At 38.2% G+C, this 20,676-nt stretch overlaps 1 protein-coding gene across 10 annotated transcripts; it reads left to right on the top strand.

Moving 5' to 3' along the window:
• The first annotated feature begins 1,914 nt into the window (after nt 1–1,914).
• On the top strand, nt 1,915–20,467 carry LOC107840312 (pentatricopeptide repeat-containing protein At5g39710). Of its 10 annotated transcripts, none has more exons than XM_047395095.1 (8): nt 1,915–5,844; nt 6,233–6,376; nt 6,950–7,026; nt 7,460–7,581; nt 8,036–8,084; nt 8,191–8,309; nt 13,298–13,603; nt 20,049–20,467. In XM_047395095.1, the coding sequence occupies exon 1, from the start codon at nt 3,368–3,370 to the stop codon at nt 5,627–5,629; it is 2,262 nt and encodes a 753-aa protein (XP_047251051.1). In that variant the 5' UTR covers nt 1,915–3,367; the 3' UTR covers nt 5,630–5,844; nt 6,233–6,376; nt 6,950–7,026; nt 7,460–7,581; nt 8,036–8,084; nt 8,191–8,309; nt 13,298–13,603; nt 20,049–20,467. The 10 variants fall into 10 exon arrangements, with proteins under 10 accessions (XP_047251051.1, XP_047251050.1, XP_047251043.1 ...); XM_047395094.1 differs by having other exon boundaries at nt 7,670–8,084; XM_047395087.1 differs by having other exon boundaries at nt 7,396–7,581; nt 7,670–8,084.
• Nucleotides 20,468–20,676: the final 209 nt, after the last annotated feature.

The following is a 20,676-nucleotide window of genomic DNA, read 5'->3' as shown; positions in this document are numbered from 1 at the left end:
ATCCTAAAGTTGATATACCTATTACTTTAATAATCAAACTTTCGTCTCCATATGCAAAAGGAAATTCTATAGCAGCAACAGCGTTTTAGAGAACAATTTATTGACATACCCTTGATGTAGTATCCATATGATGTGGAGCGAGTCTAATGTCACGTGCATTTGCTTTTCCAACCTCATCTCCGATAGTTTCATTTTGAATAGCCACATGATCTAGCACATTATTGGTTATCCTGAAACAAGATATAATGCAAGCCATTACAGTTGTAAGTCAAATGATCTTTGAGATGTTACAATGTAATAACCTGATTGGCCAAGCTCATTTTTTTCAAAAGTGCTTATTTTTTTCTAAAAAGGACTAATGTTAAAAAGTGATACTTTGGTCAAACTTTTGAAAGAAAATAAGTGTTTCAGGGACAAGAATAAGTTGTTTTTCAAAAGCTAAAAGAAATAGTTTTCCCCTAGAAGCACTTTGAGAAAAATGCACTTAAAATCGCTTTTAAAAAGCTCATGAAGAACTAAAAGCTAATTGTTGCTCATAACCATTTTTAAAAATTTATTGGCCAAGCACAAACCGCTTCTCCTAAAATACTTTTTTGAAACAACACTTGAAAAAAAAAACACTGTTCAAAATGAGTTGATTTTAGAGGCTTAGCCAAAAAAGGCTATAAGTCTACCATGGGGCACAGACAAACTAACAAACTTGTAGGTAAGCACGTAGTGACGGACAACGAAATTGACAGATTAAATGCACCCAAAAAGCAGAATTGACATATCTAATTATTGAATCCATCCAGTAAAACGGAAGAATCGTCAATCTCCCAAATTAATGCATAACTGGCAAACTAGATGGTCTCAAAACACCAGAGTTGCTGTGCGTTGCCAATGAGGACATTTAATAAAGTTGGAACAACACATTATTTTTAACCAACATTGCACTAACTAGACAATAAGAGTTGGCTTCACATACATTTTGATGTATGCATGCATCTCAAAATTCACTTACAGATGTGAATTTTCTACAGGAACAGAACAAGAGACATTATCTTCTGCCATAGGAGTTAACAGATATCGAACATTCTGTAGTAGTTGGTGGTGGTACGAACTACATCGCCTCAAGACCAATCTCATTAGGCGGAATGTATTGGTTCCTTGCATAAATTAGAGTAACGGTTTCATCACTGGCAGATATATTTTCAAAGTCTGGTGCCTGCAGATTGTTATGAAGTTTCCTCTGGATTCTTTCAACAGGTGACAAATGGGTTGTCCAAGCTCTGATCTCTTTCTTTTGGGGACACTCTCAAGATTCCAGAGAGGACCTTTGTCTGCTTCCCAGAAGAAAAGGTGAATGTTATTTCACAAAACAATAAGGTATTAATACAAGTTCTTTACTCTTTGGGGTTAAGCTTTTACTATTGGTACGATCAAAGTATAGTTGTACTAGTCAGTTCATATCGTTATTGAAAGTCTAAATTACCTGTAGTTTGTTAATGTTACTTCATTGAGTAAAGCAGTACGTTTTTGAAGCAGAGGGGAGACGCAATAATTAATGGTCTATGAGCAAGAAAGAAACCCAATATTTTGTTCCTAGAGTATCATATTGTGATTGCTTCCCTACGACATATTTGGTAAAACCTGAATGTGATTTGACAAGCACATCACAGTAATCGGGAAACTAAAGGAATTTCCTGCGTAAAAATAAATTTGAGTCGTCAATCTTGATACATGCTTATCAAGTTGTATTAGAGCTCATGATGGAAATGATTCTTTTGAGTATTAGATACTAATATAAAACAACCACTTGGAAAGTGGGACAATGCTAATGAAAGTTTCTGTTAAATTGTTGTGTAAAGTCTGTAGATTCTTCCCCTATTTTTGCTCCTTTTTGTGTGTGTGTGTGGGGGGGGGGGGGGTTTTATTCCGTTAATCAATAGAATAAGAGAAGTTGTTAATTGGAATGTAGAATGCTTAATCTTCAAAGTAAATTATTTTTCCAAAAAGGGAAGTAGAGATAGCGATGGATATATTTTTATACCAAAAAGGAAAATGGTGGAGCGAAGATTTTCTACCATATACTCTAAGTACAAGAATAAATCTTGATTTAAGGAACATAACATGATAGCTTAACACAACTTGCAACTGAGGATTTTAAAGTCAAAAGATACACCTGCTTGTTGTCTCTCAGGTTAACTTTCTTTCTTTACCGGCAATCCCATTTCTGTGTTTTTGCTTCAAGGGTGTGTTTGTGAAATTACAACTATGTCCAGAGTAGACGATGTAGAAAATAGCTAATGGACATGTAGTTTCACTAAGATTGTTGTTTAAAACACCATACAAAATTCCTTTACTCGGCAAAATAATCATTATTAGCTTCAGCAACAAAACATATGATTTTGATAACAGAGTCTTTGAGCGAAATTTCTAGAGGTCGAGGAAGCATTTGTATTAAAGTGGCTTTACCTAGTTTAAGATAATCCTATTACTGAAAGGAGTCCCCTTCTACATTTAAGAGATTCTGTTCACAATATTAGTCTAGTATGTAAAAAGATCAATATGAGAAGCCCCTCTTTGCGTAAAGAGATCAGGGACATTAGACATTTATGTACTAGCTTTTGGCACAAACATTAAGAAATCCATTTAAATGACAGTAATTATAAGAGTTTTTTTTGCCGAAGTTACCCTTTATATTTTTTCAAATCTAAGTTGCTCGGACTCTTCCCTAATGGTGCTGCACCCATGTCGACATGACTGAGACATTAATACCAATACGCATTGTCATGAGTGTAAGACGAGTTACACTGAACACACACTGAGACAGAAATATCAATATTGAGTGTTTACAGCAGCATGAGTCTCAATGTTCAATGTGTAGAATTCAAATCAAAATTGATTAACCAACAATAACAACAATCATATCTAGTATATTCCCACAAAGTGATGAGATGTGGAGAGATTTAACGTATATGCAGTCTGGACCTCTAAACCCCTGACTTGAGATAAATACTTTGTGGATGAGATGTGGAGAGATAACGTATATCCAGTCCGTACCTCCAAACCCCTGACTTGAGATAAAAGCACTTTGTGGATGAGATGTGGAGAGATAACGTATATGCAGTCCGTACCTCTAAACCCCTGACTTGAGATAAAAACACCCAAAAAAAAAAAACGTATAAAAAAATAAATAATAGATAATAACAAAAATTAAAATACTATAAAATAATACTACAATAATCTACCCAAAACAGCATCCAACAAGAAACCAGAAGCTTACCACTATAACTACTAGTACTACTTTTAACCGAACAAAAAACTCTGCAAATAGTTTCCGCTACTGACAATTGCCGTTGCTCCTATTGGAACATTTTCTGACATGCTACTTGTTAAACCCTGCCGGAGGACCCTCCAGAGCTCAATCCCCGACACCTTTTTTGTCGAAAGAGCTGTATCCATTCTCAAAGGCAACGACCCAATTTCCTTGAACTCCATTTCTTCCCAATTTACCCCTCAATATGCTTCTTCTCCCCTTTTCCAATGCCAATTCGATAAATTACTTGTTCTAAGGTTCATCAACTGGGCACGTAACCGCCATTTCTTCAACCTTAATTGTAAGTGTATTTCCATTCATATCCGTACTCGTTTCAAGCTCTACAAAACTGCACAATTCCTTGCTGAGAATGTCGCGAAATTCGGCGATAACAGGGGTAATTCGGTCTTTTTCTGTCTCAACGATACTTACCATTCTTGTAAGTCTAGTTCTGCTGTGTTTGACTTGATGGTTAAATCATACTCTCATTTGAAAATGATTGTTAGAGCTATGAATGTATTTGAATTAGCTAAGTCTATTGGGTTTATGATCACTTTTTTGTCTTATAATTCAATTCCTGATGCGTTGATCAGGGATTCGTGTAACGGGTCTTTTGAATTAGCTCAAAAGTTTTATGATGATATGGTTAAATCCGGGGTTTCACCTAATGTCTATACTTATAATATTATGATCCGAGGGCATTGTGGAAGAGGGGATATGCAAAAGGGTTTGGTTGTTTTCGATGAAATGGAAAAAAGTGGTTGCTTGCGAAATGTGGTAACTTATAACACTATAATAGGTGGTTATTGTAGGATAGGTAAGGTTGATGATGCAGTTGACTTGTTGAAACCAATGCAAGTGAGGAACTTGGATCCGAGTATGGTCACATATAATGCTATTATTAATGGGTTGTGTCGAGAAGGAAGGATGGAAGAGACGAGTGAGATTTTGGAAGAAATGAGGGTAAAGGGTTTAATGCCTGATGAGGTGACGTATAACACACTGGTAAATGGATATCGTAGAGAGGGTAATTTTCACCAAGCACTTGTTTTGCACTCGGAAATGTTAAGGAATGGGTTGTCTCCAGATGTTGTAACTTATACTTCTCTGATTAATAGCATGTGCAAGACTGGGAATTTGCACCGTGCAATGGAATTTTTCGATCAATTGCGTGCTAGGGGATTATATCCCAACGACAGAACTTACACAACATTGATTGTTGGCTTTTCTCAGCAGGGTTTTATGAATGAGGCTTATAAGCTTTTGAATGAAATGATTTCAAATGGCTTTTCCGCTTCAATAGTAACCTACAATGCCTTAATTAATGGGCACTGTGCAGTGGGCAGGATGGAAGATGCTTTACGTGTGACTCAGGAGATGGAACAGAGAAGACTGGTTCCAGATGTTGTAACATATAGTACAATAGTATCTGGGTTTTGTAGAAACCGTGATATGGAAAGAGCATTCTCTGTTAAGCAACAGATGGTTGAAAAAGGGGTTTTACCTGATGTTATTACTTATTCATCCCTTATTCAAGGTCTTTGTGCGCAGCAAAGCCTAACTGAAGCTTGTGAACTTTTCCAAGAGATGTTGAGAGAAGGTCTGCAACCTGATAAGTTTACATATACTACACTTATTGGTGCATACTGTGCAAATGGGGATATTAAGGGTGCTTTTCACCTGCATCACGAAATGATCCATAAGGGCTTCTTTCCTGATGTCGTCACTTACAATGTCCTAATCAATGGGCTTAACAAGCAAGCTCGCACTCCGGAAGCAAAGCGGCTTCTGTTCAAGTTGTTGTATGAGCAATCAGTGCCAAATAGTGTCACTTATGACATGTTGATAGAAAGTTGCAAAGATCATGAATTTAAGAGTGCGTTAGATCTTATTAAAGGATTCTGCATGAAAGGTTTGTTGAATGAAGCTGACCGAGTTTTTGAGTTGATGCTGCAAAAACACAAGAATAAGCCGAGTGAAGTAGCTTATAACCTACTTATACATGGTCATTCCAGGGGTGGGAATTTGCATAGAGCCTTGAATCTTTACCGAGAAATGGTTAGTCTTGGATTTGTTCCTCATACAGTAAGCATTATTGTGCTGATGAAAGAACTTTTTAAAGAAGGGATGAGTGATGAATTAAATCAATTAATTCGAAGCACATTGGAAACCTGTAAACTTGCTGATGGTGAGGTAGCAAAAGTTATTGTTGAGGTGAACTTCAAGGAGGGAAATATGGATGCAGTATTCAATGCACTTACTGATATGGCCAAGGATGGTCTGCTTCCAAATAGTGGGAAAACCGCTTTTTGTTACATGCCACAATAAAGTACTTATCATCTAAAATAATCACACAACTGTTTCCATGTATGAGGTAGAGTACATCAAGCAAGCAGGAAACTGAGTTGCAACAAATTGTTTCCCCTCATTTAGATTTCTCATGCATAGTGAATATGGGAGAGCTAGATTATGAGCAACATTCTTTTGAGAAGGTTAAAGTCCCACTTTGCTTGGAAAATGTATAACCTTCCACATGCTAGAAGGTCAGATATTGAACTCCTTGTATCTTTGGACTAAATACATACCTCAATTTGTCAATATCCCGCACCTCAACTTCCGCATAAATAGACTTTTTATACTTCCTTTAGGAGTTTAGTTATATTCAGTTTTAGGTTCTTGTGTTTGGGAATTTCAACTTATGGCCATTAGCTGCAATTTTTTAGGGTTTTCCTCTTTCTGAAATGGTATCATCATGCTAAATTGGGATTTCCTCTTCTGAAATGGCATCATCATGCTAATTGTTAACTCCCAGCATCTATGTCATAGATTCCATATGATACATCACTTTCTCCCTTTGCTGATTTACTGGCCTTGCTAATGTGTTGCATCATGTTCCTATTGTCTATCTCTATTACATCTGTTACATTTTAGTGGTAGGTCGGGTCCATGTACCAGCAATGCATTGAGAAAAAGGATGAACGGACAATTTTTTAGTTCCTCTCAGCTTGTTTGAAAAGTTGAAACAAGACGTAGAGAAGGAAGTGAGTTTCATTCAAGAAAGTATGCAAACTCCAGGTATGATGTCTTTTACTAGTTCATTGGGTTCTCATAGTAAAACTACATTAGACATTTACGTGATTGTAGATGAAAGAGCAACTGAAGTAATTCTTAAGCAAAACAATGCTGTTATAATTTAACTCTTTTTGCTAGTAATTTTGGTACATGTTTGTCATTGTGAAACCTTCATTCTATACAACCTAAGGAGCTTGTCTGTTCAAGAACATAATATGTACCAATGATGAATTCTGTTAATGGATGGGCATGACTGGTTCAAGAGGAGTATTTCATTTGCACTGTCTTGCCTTCAGATCATCTATCACTTAGTCTCCGTACTTCTGGACTAATCTTTTCCATTCTAATACCAATTGTGATAATCCAAGTCTAGCAACTAGTCCCACAACTTTCTGGTTTTGTAACTTATATCAAAAGAACTTGAAGCTCAAAGCCTATCAGCCCAGAATAGCCAATTAGAGGTAGAAGGTGTTGTCCCTTTTAATAAAAAAGTGGGTTGTATAAACTAGTAGTAGCTTCAATATGTCTTTTGACCGTATAAAACTCCATCCAAATTTTTCATACTGTGACATGCAGTGTGGTTTTACAATAATGGTATACCAAAATAATGGAGAACATAAAGGGATCAGAAAAAACCAAGAGCTCTGCCCCAGGTTGTCTCACTTTCTATTCACAGCTAACGTGTTATGGATCTGGTGAGATTATGTTGCATTTGTGTTAAATAGGCTTTGCAGAGGAATTGACCGGGTGTTTTCATATTTTCCCACAAATGACTGGTTGAAAGTTCACCCAGAAGTTACATTTCGTTGATTTGCTTCCTGTGGTTCTAACAACACAATTAGACCAACTGTTCCCTTGGCTTGGTAGACTTCTTCTTACTAGAGTGCATCGTTGATTGTTGGGAGCATCTGTTTCGAGTGCATCATAGCTAGTTTCTGAGTGTTGTTATTCAGTTATGTGTTTCCTCTAGATTGGGCATGGCGGAAAATTCTCTGTTTGTCATAAATAATCGCTTTGTGCAGATAATACAAAGATGTTGAGGCAATAGCTCATGCAACAAATGAACATCCTTTACACTGCTTGCAGAACACACAAAGGAACTCTTGCAAAGAGATAATACTATTGACATGCCTATCGTATCTCAAAGGCATCGAAATGCTGCTGCTGTTTCTGCATCCATACATCACACGCTTTATGTCATCAAATTGGTAAGTAGTGATTAATCTCTCTCCTTGAGTTCTAGTGCAAGAGGAAACAAATGTAAAATTGGTAAGTAATGATTAATCTATCTTCCAGGGTTCTAGTGCAAGGAGATGCCAATATAATTCTTTTCTGGATCTGCTCTCAGTAGAGTAATCCAAGTAATTGGATTTTTCAATACTAAATCTGACTCCACAATTGCAGGCAATTACTGTTTCTACTTTCTACATCCTTGTTATTTGGCAACTCTTTTATTGCTCACTCTTAATATCTAACGCTCCCTTGCCTTAAGATTTGTTTCTTAACAAGTGTTGACCATTAGACTAAAGGCCTATAATTAAGAAGATTCACCAAATCCATCTTTGACCCCAAAATCCCCACTCCTTTTCTTTTGATAGAAAAATCTAAGACTTCTCTTATTGGAGTTATAGCATAAATAGTTGAGAAATTACTGTATCGCAGTTGATGAGCTGTCGTAAGGGGAAACAGAATAGGTCAGAATAGATCGAAGGTAATGACAACTCTATCATGATTCATCTATTTCCATTGAAATGACAAGTTGTTGTCTGCCGATTTCTTATATGTTTTATATCTTGTGATCTGTCATGACATATTAGATTTTGAAAGCAAATCGAACTAGGTTAGCAGCAGCACATTCAACCTGATTTCAATTGGATTAATTCGGAATCAGATTTTATGGGTAAAGAAGGACCATGTTTCCATTGTGGCCTCAAGGGTAAGTTCTAATTACTACCTATATCCCACCTTTTAATGTTATCAATAATGTCATGATTTACCGGAAGGGGAGCCTTGGAGTAACTGGTAAAGTTGCTCCCATGTGACCAGGAGGTCACAGGTTCAAGTCATGGAAACAACCTCTTGCAAAAATGTGGGGTAAGGCTGCGTATGATAGACCCTTGTGGTTCGGCCATTCGCCGGACCCCGCGCATAGCGGGAGCTTTAGTGCACTGGGATGCCATTTAATCTCATGCTTTACAGGATACTTGATTCAGTGATGGTTAGAATTTATGTGCCTGATGTTCAACAAATAAACTCACATGCATGACACACTAAATGCCCAAATTTCCCTAAATTGCCGAATGTTAAACATTGAACTTACCGCACTTTAATTTTCTCACCGCTCGAGCCAAATGTTAATTGATTTTCAGCACAACTGCCATTAGTCTAACATTAACTGATTGTCGATTCATCCCTCACTAAGACAAAAGGTGATGAGGCTAACAGAAGTGTTCTGAGTCTCCTCTTAGTGTCTTATTACGGGTCTTGTCTCCATCGTACATGTCCTTAATTGTCCTAATGTAAGCCACAAGTACACCTCCTATCTTGAAACATATCTCCAGGATTTCCCTAGGGATTTTGCTAAAAGCAGGTCTTTCTTCTTGTCTTTGTACTACTACAACAATCTCCTTACAAAATGACTGATTTTTGTAGTAGATTGCCCGCCCTTACATGAATCTTTGTTTTAGAGATAGACACACCCTTCCTCATTCTTACGTCGGCCACCCTCGCCTAAAATTTCGTAGTATGATTTAGTAGCTTGATACCTTCATAACTGTTGCAATCTTGAGTGTTACCTTTCTTAATGTACAATAGATACCATTGTACTTCACCTCCACTCTTCTGGCATTTTAGTCGTCCTAAATATGCCATTAAACAACCCAGTCAGCCGCTCCAAAGCTGTATTCTTCCATAAATACACCAAAATCCCTTGTCTTGTCTGCCCAATCGCTCTTCTAATCCCGTCCCTTGTCTGGCCCAATCGCTCTTCTACTAAGTTGCACGGACTCTTCATTTTTGCTATGATGCTCATGTCGACATGAGATGGGTGCAGGGTACGTGTGGGATTCAGTCAACCCATATTGGATACTTTGACCATGTCCATGTACAAATTTGGAGGAAAATTGAAATTTGATTTCTCAAACGGAAAGACAAAATCGATTTAAGACATGGGAAATAACATAACTTCAATATTATATTCCTTTTGTCTCCTTTTTAGCTTTTTCTCTTGGTCTATATTTTTTACTTCGTGTTTTAGGCCAAATGGAGAGAAACTAAGAATTCAAGCGGTTATGTTCCAACTTTTGGTAAACGGTAGCTTTGATGTGTATGGAGAGTTGGTGGAAGGCCTTGAATGACTTTATTTTTCTTTTAGGCATAATACATAAATATGACCCTAAACTTGACACCAGATTATAACATTGACCTTAAACTTTGCTAGTGCACAAGTAGACCCTTTAACTATACAAAATCTGAACAAAAAGACACTTCGATTTTGCAACTACACGCGTGTACCTCACTTGCTCTGACGTGGATCACTAATCTACTCATATGGTGTCACCTAATAAAAAATACACATTATAAGTATGACCTTTAACTTTGTCGGTGCATAAATAGGCCCTTTAACTATACAAAAGCTGAACAAAAAAACCCTTCAATTCCAACTTGGACGCGCGCCATTTTGCGTGTACAACACGCGTTTTTCCACATAGGATCGGGGTGTTTATTTGTTCAAGATTTGAATAGTTAAAGGTCCTATTTGTGCACTGTCAAAGTTTAAGGTCAGTGTTATAATTTGGTATCAAGTTTAGGGTCATATTTATGTATTATGCCTTTCTTTTCTGAGGGGAAAAACTAGAGAGCTTGAAAGAAGAAGTTGGGGTCCTGGGGAAGAAACCTAGAAGATCTTTCAGCATTTAGAATATCTTTATAGCTCTATTTTGTAATTTTGTATTTTGTAGCTAAATTCCAGCACCCATATCCATACTTGGAGCCGTACCCCCGAATCTCAAAATTTAGATTTTTGCTTGCACTCGAGTCCGAGCAACTTAGCTCTTCTCCTCCTTGTCGTACTGATAACCCTTTTAACCTCTACAACCATTAAGCCCTTACCATACCCAAAATTTGTGACTCCCAGAACTCGTTTGCTCCCCCGACACGATATTCTTGTCCATGTGAAAATACATCTTCCATCTCCATCTATGTATACTTCTACCAACACTTTGTCATTCTCGTCCTTGATGCACTTTACTTGGTTCAAGTAACGATCCCCCCTCTCTCTTAGCTTGGTGAGCCTATGCAACTTCTTATCTCTGCCTTTCTATTTGAGCTCTTCATACACGTGCTCAAAAGCTGAAATTTTAGCCACCACGACCACTTGCTTCACTTCTTTTTTTGTCGTTGTCCTCCTCGTCTAAGCTTTCCACTAACATCGTGTACGCAACATTCTTGGCTTTCAATTTTTCTTGGACCTGTCCATCCACCACCAATCCCCTTAATGCCCGCTAGGTTACCCCTCGAGACCTCTTACACCTTTCTTGCTGCTTTCCTGACTGCGTCAGGCGTCAGCTGTCCTAGCCCACATACTATCTGCGCGCTACTCTCCAAGCCCTCGTAGCCACTAACTTCACTTCAATCTCCTTGAGCTTAGGCTTCAATCTGGCCTCCCTATCTAATCCTTGGTTGATCATATGCAGTCTCCTCTTCTTCCTCTAGATATTTAAATCCATCACTACGAGCTTATGTTAGGTTGTAAGGTTCTCATTCGAGGTAACCTAGCAGTCCTTGTATAAACCTCTTATCACTTTTTCTAAGAAGCAAATAATTTATATGAATCTTAGCCACGCACTACAGTAGGTCTCCAAGTACTCCTCCCTCTTCTGGAAGCTCGAATAGCTATGACCAACTCGAAAGCTTTCAAAGTTCAACAGGAAACTCCTCCATTTCTATCCAAAATCTGAAACCGCCAGTTACATCATCATGTCCTCTCGAAATGGTCCCTATATGTGACCAATAAAATCCCCTCCTAAAATTAGCTACTCACTATGCGGGATATCTCTCACAACCTCGCCAACTCCTTTCAGAAGCATCTTTTGACTTATGCATCCAAACACGGTTGCGCTGTATAGGCACTAATTATGTTAACAATAAGCCCTCCCAAAACTAGCTTAATGACCATTATTCTATCATTCACCCTCTTAACCCCTACCACTTGTTCCCTGTCTCTAAAAATGCCAACTCCATTTCTACTGCTCGAGCTACCTGTGTACCATAACTTAAACCCGCCTACATTCCTAGACTTGATTCTTACCCAATTGGTTTCCCAAGCACAAGCTATATTGATCTTCCTTCTCTTAAGATCCTTCACTAACTCAATCGACTTTCTTGTCTATGTCCCTATGTTTCAAGGCTAAAATGTCAATCAAGGAGCTCTCTTGGTATCTATACCCCCCAATCGAGGGCATGTTTTTAAACTTATGTTGCTCGGACTCTTTAAAAATGTCGATGGGTAGGTATCAGATACTCCAAAGTAGTACATTTTGGAGAATCTGATATGGGCGCGGCAACAATTTTGGAGAATCCGAGCAACATAGCCTTAAACTACCATCTAACCCCGAGCCACTAACGCTAGTTATCTAGTAATCAAGTGTACAATCAACAATACAAAAATGGGCAACCTATAACGTCAAAAACGCTAAATCTGAAAAGTGACAGTCACTCAATACAATGAAGAAAATAAAAAGAAACAATAAACTATAGCAAATATACCAGTTAAAAGTACGAACCAAAAACGCAGTAATATTTACAAGGGCGCAACAATTAATTCACGAACGCGATATCAGATTTAAGGAGATCAATTAATAATCAAGCAACAATAAGGGGCTGCGCAATCTGCTAAGGAAATATCAGGTTTAGATAAAACAAGAAGAGAAAAGGGGCAGTGAATCATATCTTGTAGTTGATGGGAATAAAAAAGGCTATTACTGGGCAGATTTCTGAAATCCGACGAGCTCTGATGTACTCCTTGGTCTGCCAGTTGTCGGAGTTGGTGGATTATCGGTCATCAGGATGGGGTCGCTGGATACTTGCTGACCGGTGGAAGCAGTTCAACGAAAAAAAGAAGAGCGAAAGTGAAAGAAAGGAGAAAGAAAGAGGGGCTGGGGGAATCTACCTGGTTGCCGGTGGTGGTGTGTGGTCAGGGTAACAGCATGCAGTGGTGAGGTGGGGGGGATTATTTACCTTTGAGTACTAGAGAAAGAGATAGTCCCTGTTGAATATGATGTGGTTTACCTTTGAGCACTAGAGAAAGAGATAGTCCCTGTTGAATATGATGTGGTTAGTCACTGTCGGTTTAGATGGTAGCTTTCCTCCTTAAACTATCATGCAAATAAATGCAGTCTGCCAAGAGGTTAACTATTTTGCATGGTTCCTTAACATATCGAGCAAATCTTCTTCGATCTTTCATTAAGCTCAAAGTTCAACTATTTTGTATGGTTCCTTAACATGGTGATGAAAATGTTGGTCAAAAATAGTTGTCACATCCTAAAAGCTATGCATGTTTCATAGAAAGATATTTCCTCTTGTTTTTGCCCAAAAAAATTCCCCGCTATGCATACTCTAGTTTCACGACGCTTCCATTCTCGTGCGATACATTCTACAGCTTTTTACAGAAATCTTTATAGTCTATGATCATTGTGCTTTAGTTTTTTCACAGAAAGATTTTCTTGTTTTTGCCAAAAAAAATTCCCCGTTATGCATACTCTAGTTTCGTGACGCTTCCGTTCTCGCGCAATACATTCTATACCTTTTTACAGAAATCTTTGTTTTCTATGATCATTGTGCTTTAGTTTCTGAGATAATTTTCTGACCTGTAAGAATTATTATTTTGTCCCAGCATAAACACTAATTAATTGTGAACTCAAACAGAAACCTCCAATTGGAGAAATGGACCACCTGAAAAGCCAGTGCTCTGCAATGCATGTGGACTAAGATGGCGGACAAGGCAGACACTGGACGGCTATATTCCCAAACATGCTAATGGAGAAATACAAAGGTCTCAGTTACCTTCTGAGATGAAGCCGGCTCGTGATGAGCAAAAGCTAGAAGTTGGAGTAGAGGTTTCTGGACAGGATGGCTCTTCAGCTTGTCTTGAAGTGGAGATGAATAACGTATTAACCATAGGTTCAGCAGGATCAGCCTCAGACAACTGCATTCAGATGGAAGAAACAAATGGTAAAAATAATTTCACCCATATATTGAACACTTAACTTGTCTGGCAAGTATGATGCTCATTCTGAATCAGATCCTTTCTTAAGCATAAGGGTTATAAAAAGTTGAAAACTAGTGTCTTCCTATTCAATGTCTTGCAGATTTCCTTTTTCTGTTTTCTGTGGTAGTAAGTCCGAAACCCTTAATCTCATAGAAAATTATGAGATATATGTAATTAGCAACCTAATCATTGTAGATGCACCTTCCCAAACAGTAATCCTGCAGTTGCATAGTCTTCTGATTCAAAAGAAAAGGAAGAAACAGGTCTCCCGATATTATTTTTATTTTTTATTGATAACCGTGGTGTCCAGGCCAACTTGCGCGCACCTCAACTAAATCCACGGGATACCTGCCACCTCTTACCAGCAACATGTACCAGGTAACTCTGTCCACCAAGGCTAGAACAAATGGGAAGAAAACACCTAGTGATTGTGTCTCTCTGCTTGGAATTGAACCTGAGACCTCTTGGTGCTCATCCCAACTTCGTTGAACCACTAGGCCACACCCTTGGGTGCGATATTATAATTGATTCCAATCAACAACTTCTCTTATTCTATACTTTCCTGTTTTAGCATTATATTAAATACACTTTCCATTTCAGTTGAATTAGTTTAGTTGAACTTAGGTGGTAAAAATAGGAAGCTTCTAGAATCTGTTACAGCTGTTGCACTGTTTCCACTGTTCTAGGAAACAGTTACAACAACTTTTCCCGCCAATTTCTCAGTAAAGATTCAGTGCCTATATTAGCTTGTAATTGTGGAGATTGACTCACTTTTTGAGAATTGATGGTCAAGTAGAACAAGTTTCCTCTGTTTTCTCTCTTGAAGGTGTTTGTTCATAAACTATTCCTAAGAACACTTTTTCTGCTTTTTCTTTGAACTTTCCTAATAATTGGGGCTATATCATTGGTACCAGAGACAGATGTATCTATCTCTGGTTGGGATAAGATGGGTAACCACAATACGCAATTGCATGAGATGCGTAAGGAAATTGATGCGTTGAAAGGATCTATGGAAGGGGTAGCAAGTTTTGTTTCGAAGATGGGTGACATTGTTGATGCTAAAGTCGTGAATGCAATGGCAGAGATCAAACAATTGATTGCTGCAATGGCTGCGGGTCATGGGCAACAACAGAATGGACCTTGTGATGCACAATGGAATGGTCATCGGGAAGCCCCAATTGAGGTGGACAAGCAAAATTCGAGGTCTGCAAAAGATGGAACAACAAGAGCGGGGGAGTAGCAGTTGCCTACTCGAAGTTACCATGTCGAATTCACCAAATTTAATGGGACTGGGTTGAAGAATTGGATTTACAAGGCGGAAAATTTTTTGATGTGGATGAAACCCCAACAATTTCAAGGGTTAAATTTCCCTCTTGTAGATTGGAGGGGAAAGCATTGCACTGGCATCAAACATTCATGAAGAATAGGCTTACAAAGGAATGGCCAACATGGAGAAAAGACGTGAATTGTCTATACTCAAGGTTTGGGACACAACTCTTTGATGACTCCATGGGTGATTTCAAGGATCTGAGGCAGGTATCATCTGTACAAGATTATGTTGATGCGTTGATGCGTTTGATGAGCTTTTAACTAGAGTTGAATTAGCTGATGAGTATGTAATTAGTTGTTTCATAAGAGGACTAAAACTTGAGATTGGACTACCAGTAAAAATGTTTGCACCTCGATCTTTACAAAAGGCTATTAGTTTGGAAAGAATCCAAGAAAGAACAAATTCCTTGAACTACCAAACAGCCAGAATCTCCAATTCTACTTCTTTTGCCTCAAAAATTTCTTTCAAACAACTAGTTTTTTCACAATCTTCTAGTTCTCAACACTCTTCAAAAATAATTCTACCCATAACAAACCTTGTGTCAAACCCTAAAGGGTTCAAACCTAAATTTGAGTCTTTAGGAGATGGAAAAAAGGAGGTCTAAAGGCCTTTGCTACAACCATGATGAAAAGTACAGTTTCAATCATGTTTGTAAAAACAAGAAGCAGTTATTTTCTATGGAGGTGGAGAAACCTTTAGAATCAGGAGAGGAAGAAGATGAGTGCATAATGGATAATGTGGAGTTATTTGCCCTGATGGCACGAGGTTTTCCTACAGATGTTGAGGGGTCTATCATGCCTTGTGTGTCTGTGCATGCTATGAATGGTGTTTATGATTTCAAAACAATGAGAATAACTTCTTCTGTTAAGGGAAAGGTTGTTCAAGTGTTGGTTGACTTAGGGAATTCACATAACTTCCTGGATCTTGCGACAACAAAGAGTTTGTGGTGTTGTTTATCAAGTATAAGCCCATTTGCTGTGTGTCTGTGGCCGATAGAAATAAAGTGGATTGCAGTCATGTAATCAAAGGATTGGTTTGGAAGATGCAAGGTGTGTTGTTTAAATCTGATATGCTGATACTGCCTGTGGAAGGTTCCAACATGTTTTTAAGCATTCAATGGTTGGTAAATTTGGGTGATGTTGTATGGAACTTTAAACAGTTAAAAATGAAGTTCTTTGTCATGGTAAAAAAAGTGTCACTTAGAAGTCTTCATCCTCCTGTGAAGCAAGGAAAAATGGACAAACTACTGGCTTAACCATTTGAGTTGTGCATGATCTCAGTGGGAGTTATTAAGGAGAGAGTAATAGAAGGAACATCCAGTTTGTTCTCTATAGAAATGAAGAATGAGCCAACGGTAGTTCCAGATGATCTACAAGAAGTGTTGAGTGGCTATAAGGACCTGTTTTAGGTTCCCAAAGACTTGCCTCCTTCCAGGTCATATGACCACAAGATTGTCCTGAAGGAAGGAATCCACCTGGTCAACATAAAGACCTTATAGATACCCTGTGATACATAAAGATGAGATTGAAAAAATAGTGGAGGAATTGTTATCTTCAGGTGTTATTAGGCACAACACTAGTCCTTACTCTTATCAGGCACAACACTAGTCCTTAATCTTCTCCTATTGTCATGGTGAAGAAGAAGGATGGTACATGGAGGATGTGTGTGGACTACAAAGAGTCGAATAGTCACACCGTCAAGGATAAGTTCCCAATACCAATGATAGAATAACTATTGGATGAATTGCATGGTGCTAAGTTCTTCTTCAAACTAGACCTCAGGTCTGGATACCATTAAATCAAGGTGTATGAAGAAGACATTCCAAAAACAGCTTTCAGAACTCATCATGGTCACTATGAGTTCTTGGTCATGCCTTTTGGACTGACCAATGCCCCTTCACATTTCAAAGCTTAATGAACCAGGTTTTTTACTCTTATCTCAGGAAGTTCATTCTTGTCTTCTTTGATGATATTTCAATATACAGTGGGAGTTGGGATGCTCATTTACAACTTTAGAAGAAGCATTCAAGTTCTTAAGATCTCAGAAGTTGTATGTGAAAAAGAGTAGATGTGCCTTTGGAGTTAATCAGATTGATTACCTAGGGCATGTCATCTTTGAACAAGGAGTAGCTATGGAAGAACAGAAGGTTTCAACTGTTAAGTGTTGGCCTCAACCAACCACTATCAAGGGTCTTAGAGGGTTCTTGGGCCTCACTGGTTATTATTGGAGATTTATCAAGGGATATGAGAGCATTGCTAGGGTCTTAACTGACTTGCTAAAGAAAGACAATTTTCATTGGTCTACTGAGGCAACTATAGCCTTTGAACAACTGAAATCCGCAATCACTTATGCACCTATACTGGCTCTACCTGACATTTCTAAAAGCTTTGTGGTTGAGACTGATGCCTCAGGGTTTGGTATTGGTGTTGTCCTACTCCAAGAGGGTATACTAATAGCATTTTTTAGCCAAGGTTTAGCAGCTAAAAAGATAGCCTTGTCTTTGTATGAAAGGGAGCTATTAGCTCTAGTGGCTGTTGTACAGAAGTGGAAACCCTATTTGCTGGAAAGGCATTTCACAATTAAAACTGATCATCGAAGTCTTAAGTTCTTACTTGCAAAGGATCACAACACCTAGCGAGCAGTTGGTGAAGTTGATGGACTACAATTATGACTAGCTATAAGATTGGTAAGGAGAATGTTGTTGCTGATGCTTTGTCTAGGAGAGAAGATTATGTCCAGTTGTGTTGTGCAGCATCTCTGGTGTACAAGCTCTTATTCTAGAAGAGGTTAAGCTCACATGGGAGCAGGATCCAACACTACACAAGTTGCTGCAAGATCTACAAGTTCCAAGGTGGTGTTTTGAGTAGGAAAGGTTAGATAATGGCGGGTAAGAATGTTGATATGAGACTTCAACTTATGCATTTCTATCATTCTATCATAGAAGTGCAATAGGTGGTCATTCAAGGATAAATGCTACTTTGAAAAGGCTCAAACAAGATTTCTATTGGAAGAAGATGAAACAAGATGTTTATCAGTTTATGAGAGAATGTGATACCTGCCAGAGGTGCAAACATGATACCACTCTTCCAGCAGGTTTTTTGCAACCTTTGCCAATACCTGGGAAGGTGTGGCAAGATATTTTTGTGGATTTTATTGAAGGCCTTGCTGAAGTTGCAGGAAAGGAAGTGATTTTTGTAGTAGTGGACAAACTTAGCAAAGCTGCACATTTCATGGCCCTAAAGCACCCTTATACCGCTTTGGATGTAGCTCAACTGTTTTTTGACAATGTTTTTAGACTTCATGGACCTAAAACCATTTTTTCAAATAGAGATGTGGTTTTCACTAGCAAGTTTTGGAAGGAGCTATTCAGTTTGCAAAAAGTATCTCTCTTACATCAACAACCTACCACCCTCAAACTGATGGACAGATAGAGGTTGTCAATAAGTGTCTTGAATGTTACGTAAGGTGTATGGCCTTTGAGAAGCCTAAGCAATTGCCTCAAAAGTTGCCTCTTGCTCAATGGTGGTATAAAACCACCTACCACACTACCACTCATCTCACTCCCGAAGTAGTCTATGGACAGAAGCACCCCCTCTTTTACCCTATATGCCATTTGACTCGGCACTTGAGATTGTGGACATAAATTTGCAGGCTAGAGAGACTACTATAAGGGCTTGAAAATCTCAGTTGGAAAAGGCTCAAAGTAGGATGAAGATCAAAGCTGACAGGAAGAGGACAGATAAGACTTATGCAGTAGGTGACATGGTCTATATTAAGTTGCAGCCTTATAGGCAATTGTCTCTTAAAGATCATTCTTTCAACAAGTTATCTGCAAAATTTTATGGGCCTTTCAGTATTATTGCTAAAGTGGGACTTATAGCATACACTCTAGCTCTACCCCTCATTCTAAAATCCATCGCACCTTCCATATCTCTCAGGTTAAGAAGAAACTAGGTGATTAGGTTGCTACTGTTCAATTGCCTGAAGTACACATTGAGGTTGGCTATGTGATTTTGGCACGTGAGGTTATATTGGATAGAAGGTTGGCTCCTTAAAGGGCACTGCTATGACCCAAGTACCGGTGAAGTGGCTCAATGCACCTATGGAGGATAGTACATGGGAGGATCTTCAAGATTTTCAGTTGAAATTTCCAGATTTTCAAACTTGATCCTTGAGGACAAGGATAATTTCAGCGAAGGGCATTGTTATGTTCCAATTTAAATACTTTCCTGTTCCAACATTCTATTAAATACAATTTCCATTTCAGTTGCATTAGTTTAGTTGAAATTAGTCGGCAAAAATAGCAAGCTTCTAGAATCTGTTACAGCAGTTAAGTCTGCATTATTTCCACTGTTTTAGGAAACAGTTATAACAACTTTTCCCACCAATTTCTCAATAGAGATTCAGTGCCTATATTAGCTTGTAATTGTGGAGATTGACTCATTTTTTAATAATTGAAAGTTTAGTAAAGCAAGTTTCCTCTGTTTCCTCTCTTGAAGGTGGTTGTACAAGAACTATTTCTTAGAACACATTTTCTGTATTCTGTTTACATAACAATTTAATGGTGAAACAAAAACTTTCATTAGTATTGTCCCACTTTCCAAGTGGTTATCTTATATTAGTATCTAATACTCAAAAGAATCACTTACACCATGAGCTCTAAGACAACTTGATAAGCATGTATCAAGATTCACGACTCCCAACTCCCAAATTTATTTTTACACATGAAATTCCTTTCGTTTCCCGATTGTTGTGATGTGCTTGTCAAATCACATTCAGGGTTTTACCAAATACGTCGTAGGGAAGCAATCACAATATAATACTATGAACAAAATATTGAGTTTCTTTCCTGCTCATAGACCATTAATTATTGTGTCTCCCATAAGCTTCGAAAAGGTACTTTACTCAATGAACCAACATTAACAAATTACAGGTAATTTGGATTTTCAATAAAGATATGAACTGACTAGTACAACTACACTTTAACTATACCAATAATAAAAGTTTAACCCCAAAGAGGAAAGATCTATTGTATTAATACCTTATTGTTTTGTGAAATAATATTCATCTTTTCTTAGGGGAAGCAGACAAAGATTCTATCTGGAATCCTGACAGTGTCCCCAAAAGAAAGAAATCAAAGCTTGGACAACCTGTTTTGTCTCCTGTTGTTGAAAGAATCCAGAGGCAGCTTCATAATAATCTGCAGGCACCAGACTTTGAAGATATATCTGTCGGTGATGAAACTGTTACTTTAATTTATGCAAAGAACCGATACATTCCATCTGATGAGATTGGTCTTGGAGCGATGTTGTTCGTACCACCACCAACTACTACAGAATGCTCGATGTCTGTTAACTCCAATGACAGAATATAATGTCTCTTTTTCAATGCATGTTTCTGGAGAAAAATTAACATCTATAAGTGAATTTTGAAGAGTGTTATGTTGCTACTTGAGGGCATTTAATGAAACTCCGTACTAAATTATTTTGAGTCTTAATTGCATTTGGATTATGTATTAATGACTCTCTAGCTTCTCTTTTTAGTGTGAATATTATTGACTTCTGGGGAAAAGTTGCTGCCAGGTGACCGGGAGGTTACGAGTTCAAGTCTTGGAAACGGCCTCTGGCAGAAATGCAAGGTAAGATTGCGTACATTACACCCTTGTGGTGAGGCCCTTTCTCGGACACTGAGCATAGCTGTAGCTAA

Source organism: Capsicum annuum, chromosome 8 (genome assembly GCF_002878395.1).
Source record: "Capsicum annuum cultivar UCD-10X-F1 chromosome 8, UCD10Xv1.1, whole genome shotgun sequence".
NCBI classification, from domain to species: domain Eukaryota; kingdom Viridiplantae; phylum Streptophyta; class Magnoliopsida; order Solanales; family Solanaceae; genus Capsicum; species Capsicum annuum.
The sequence above is the reverse complement of the archived record's forward strand: the minus strand, read 5'-3'. Positions and strand labels throughout refer to the sequence as shown.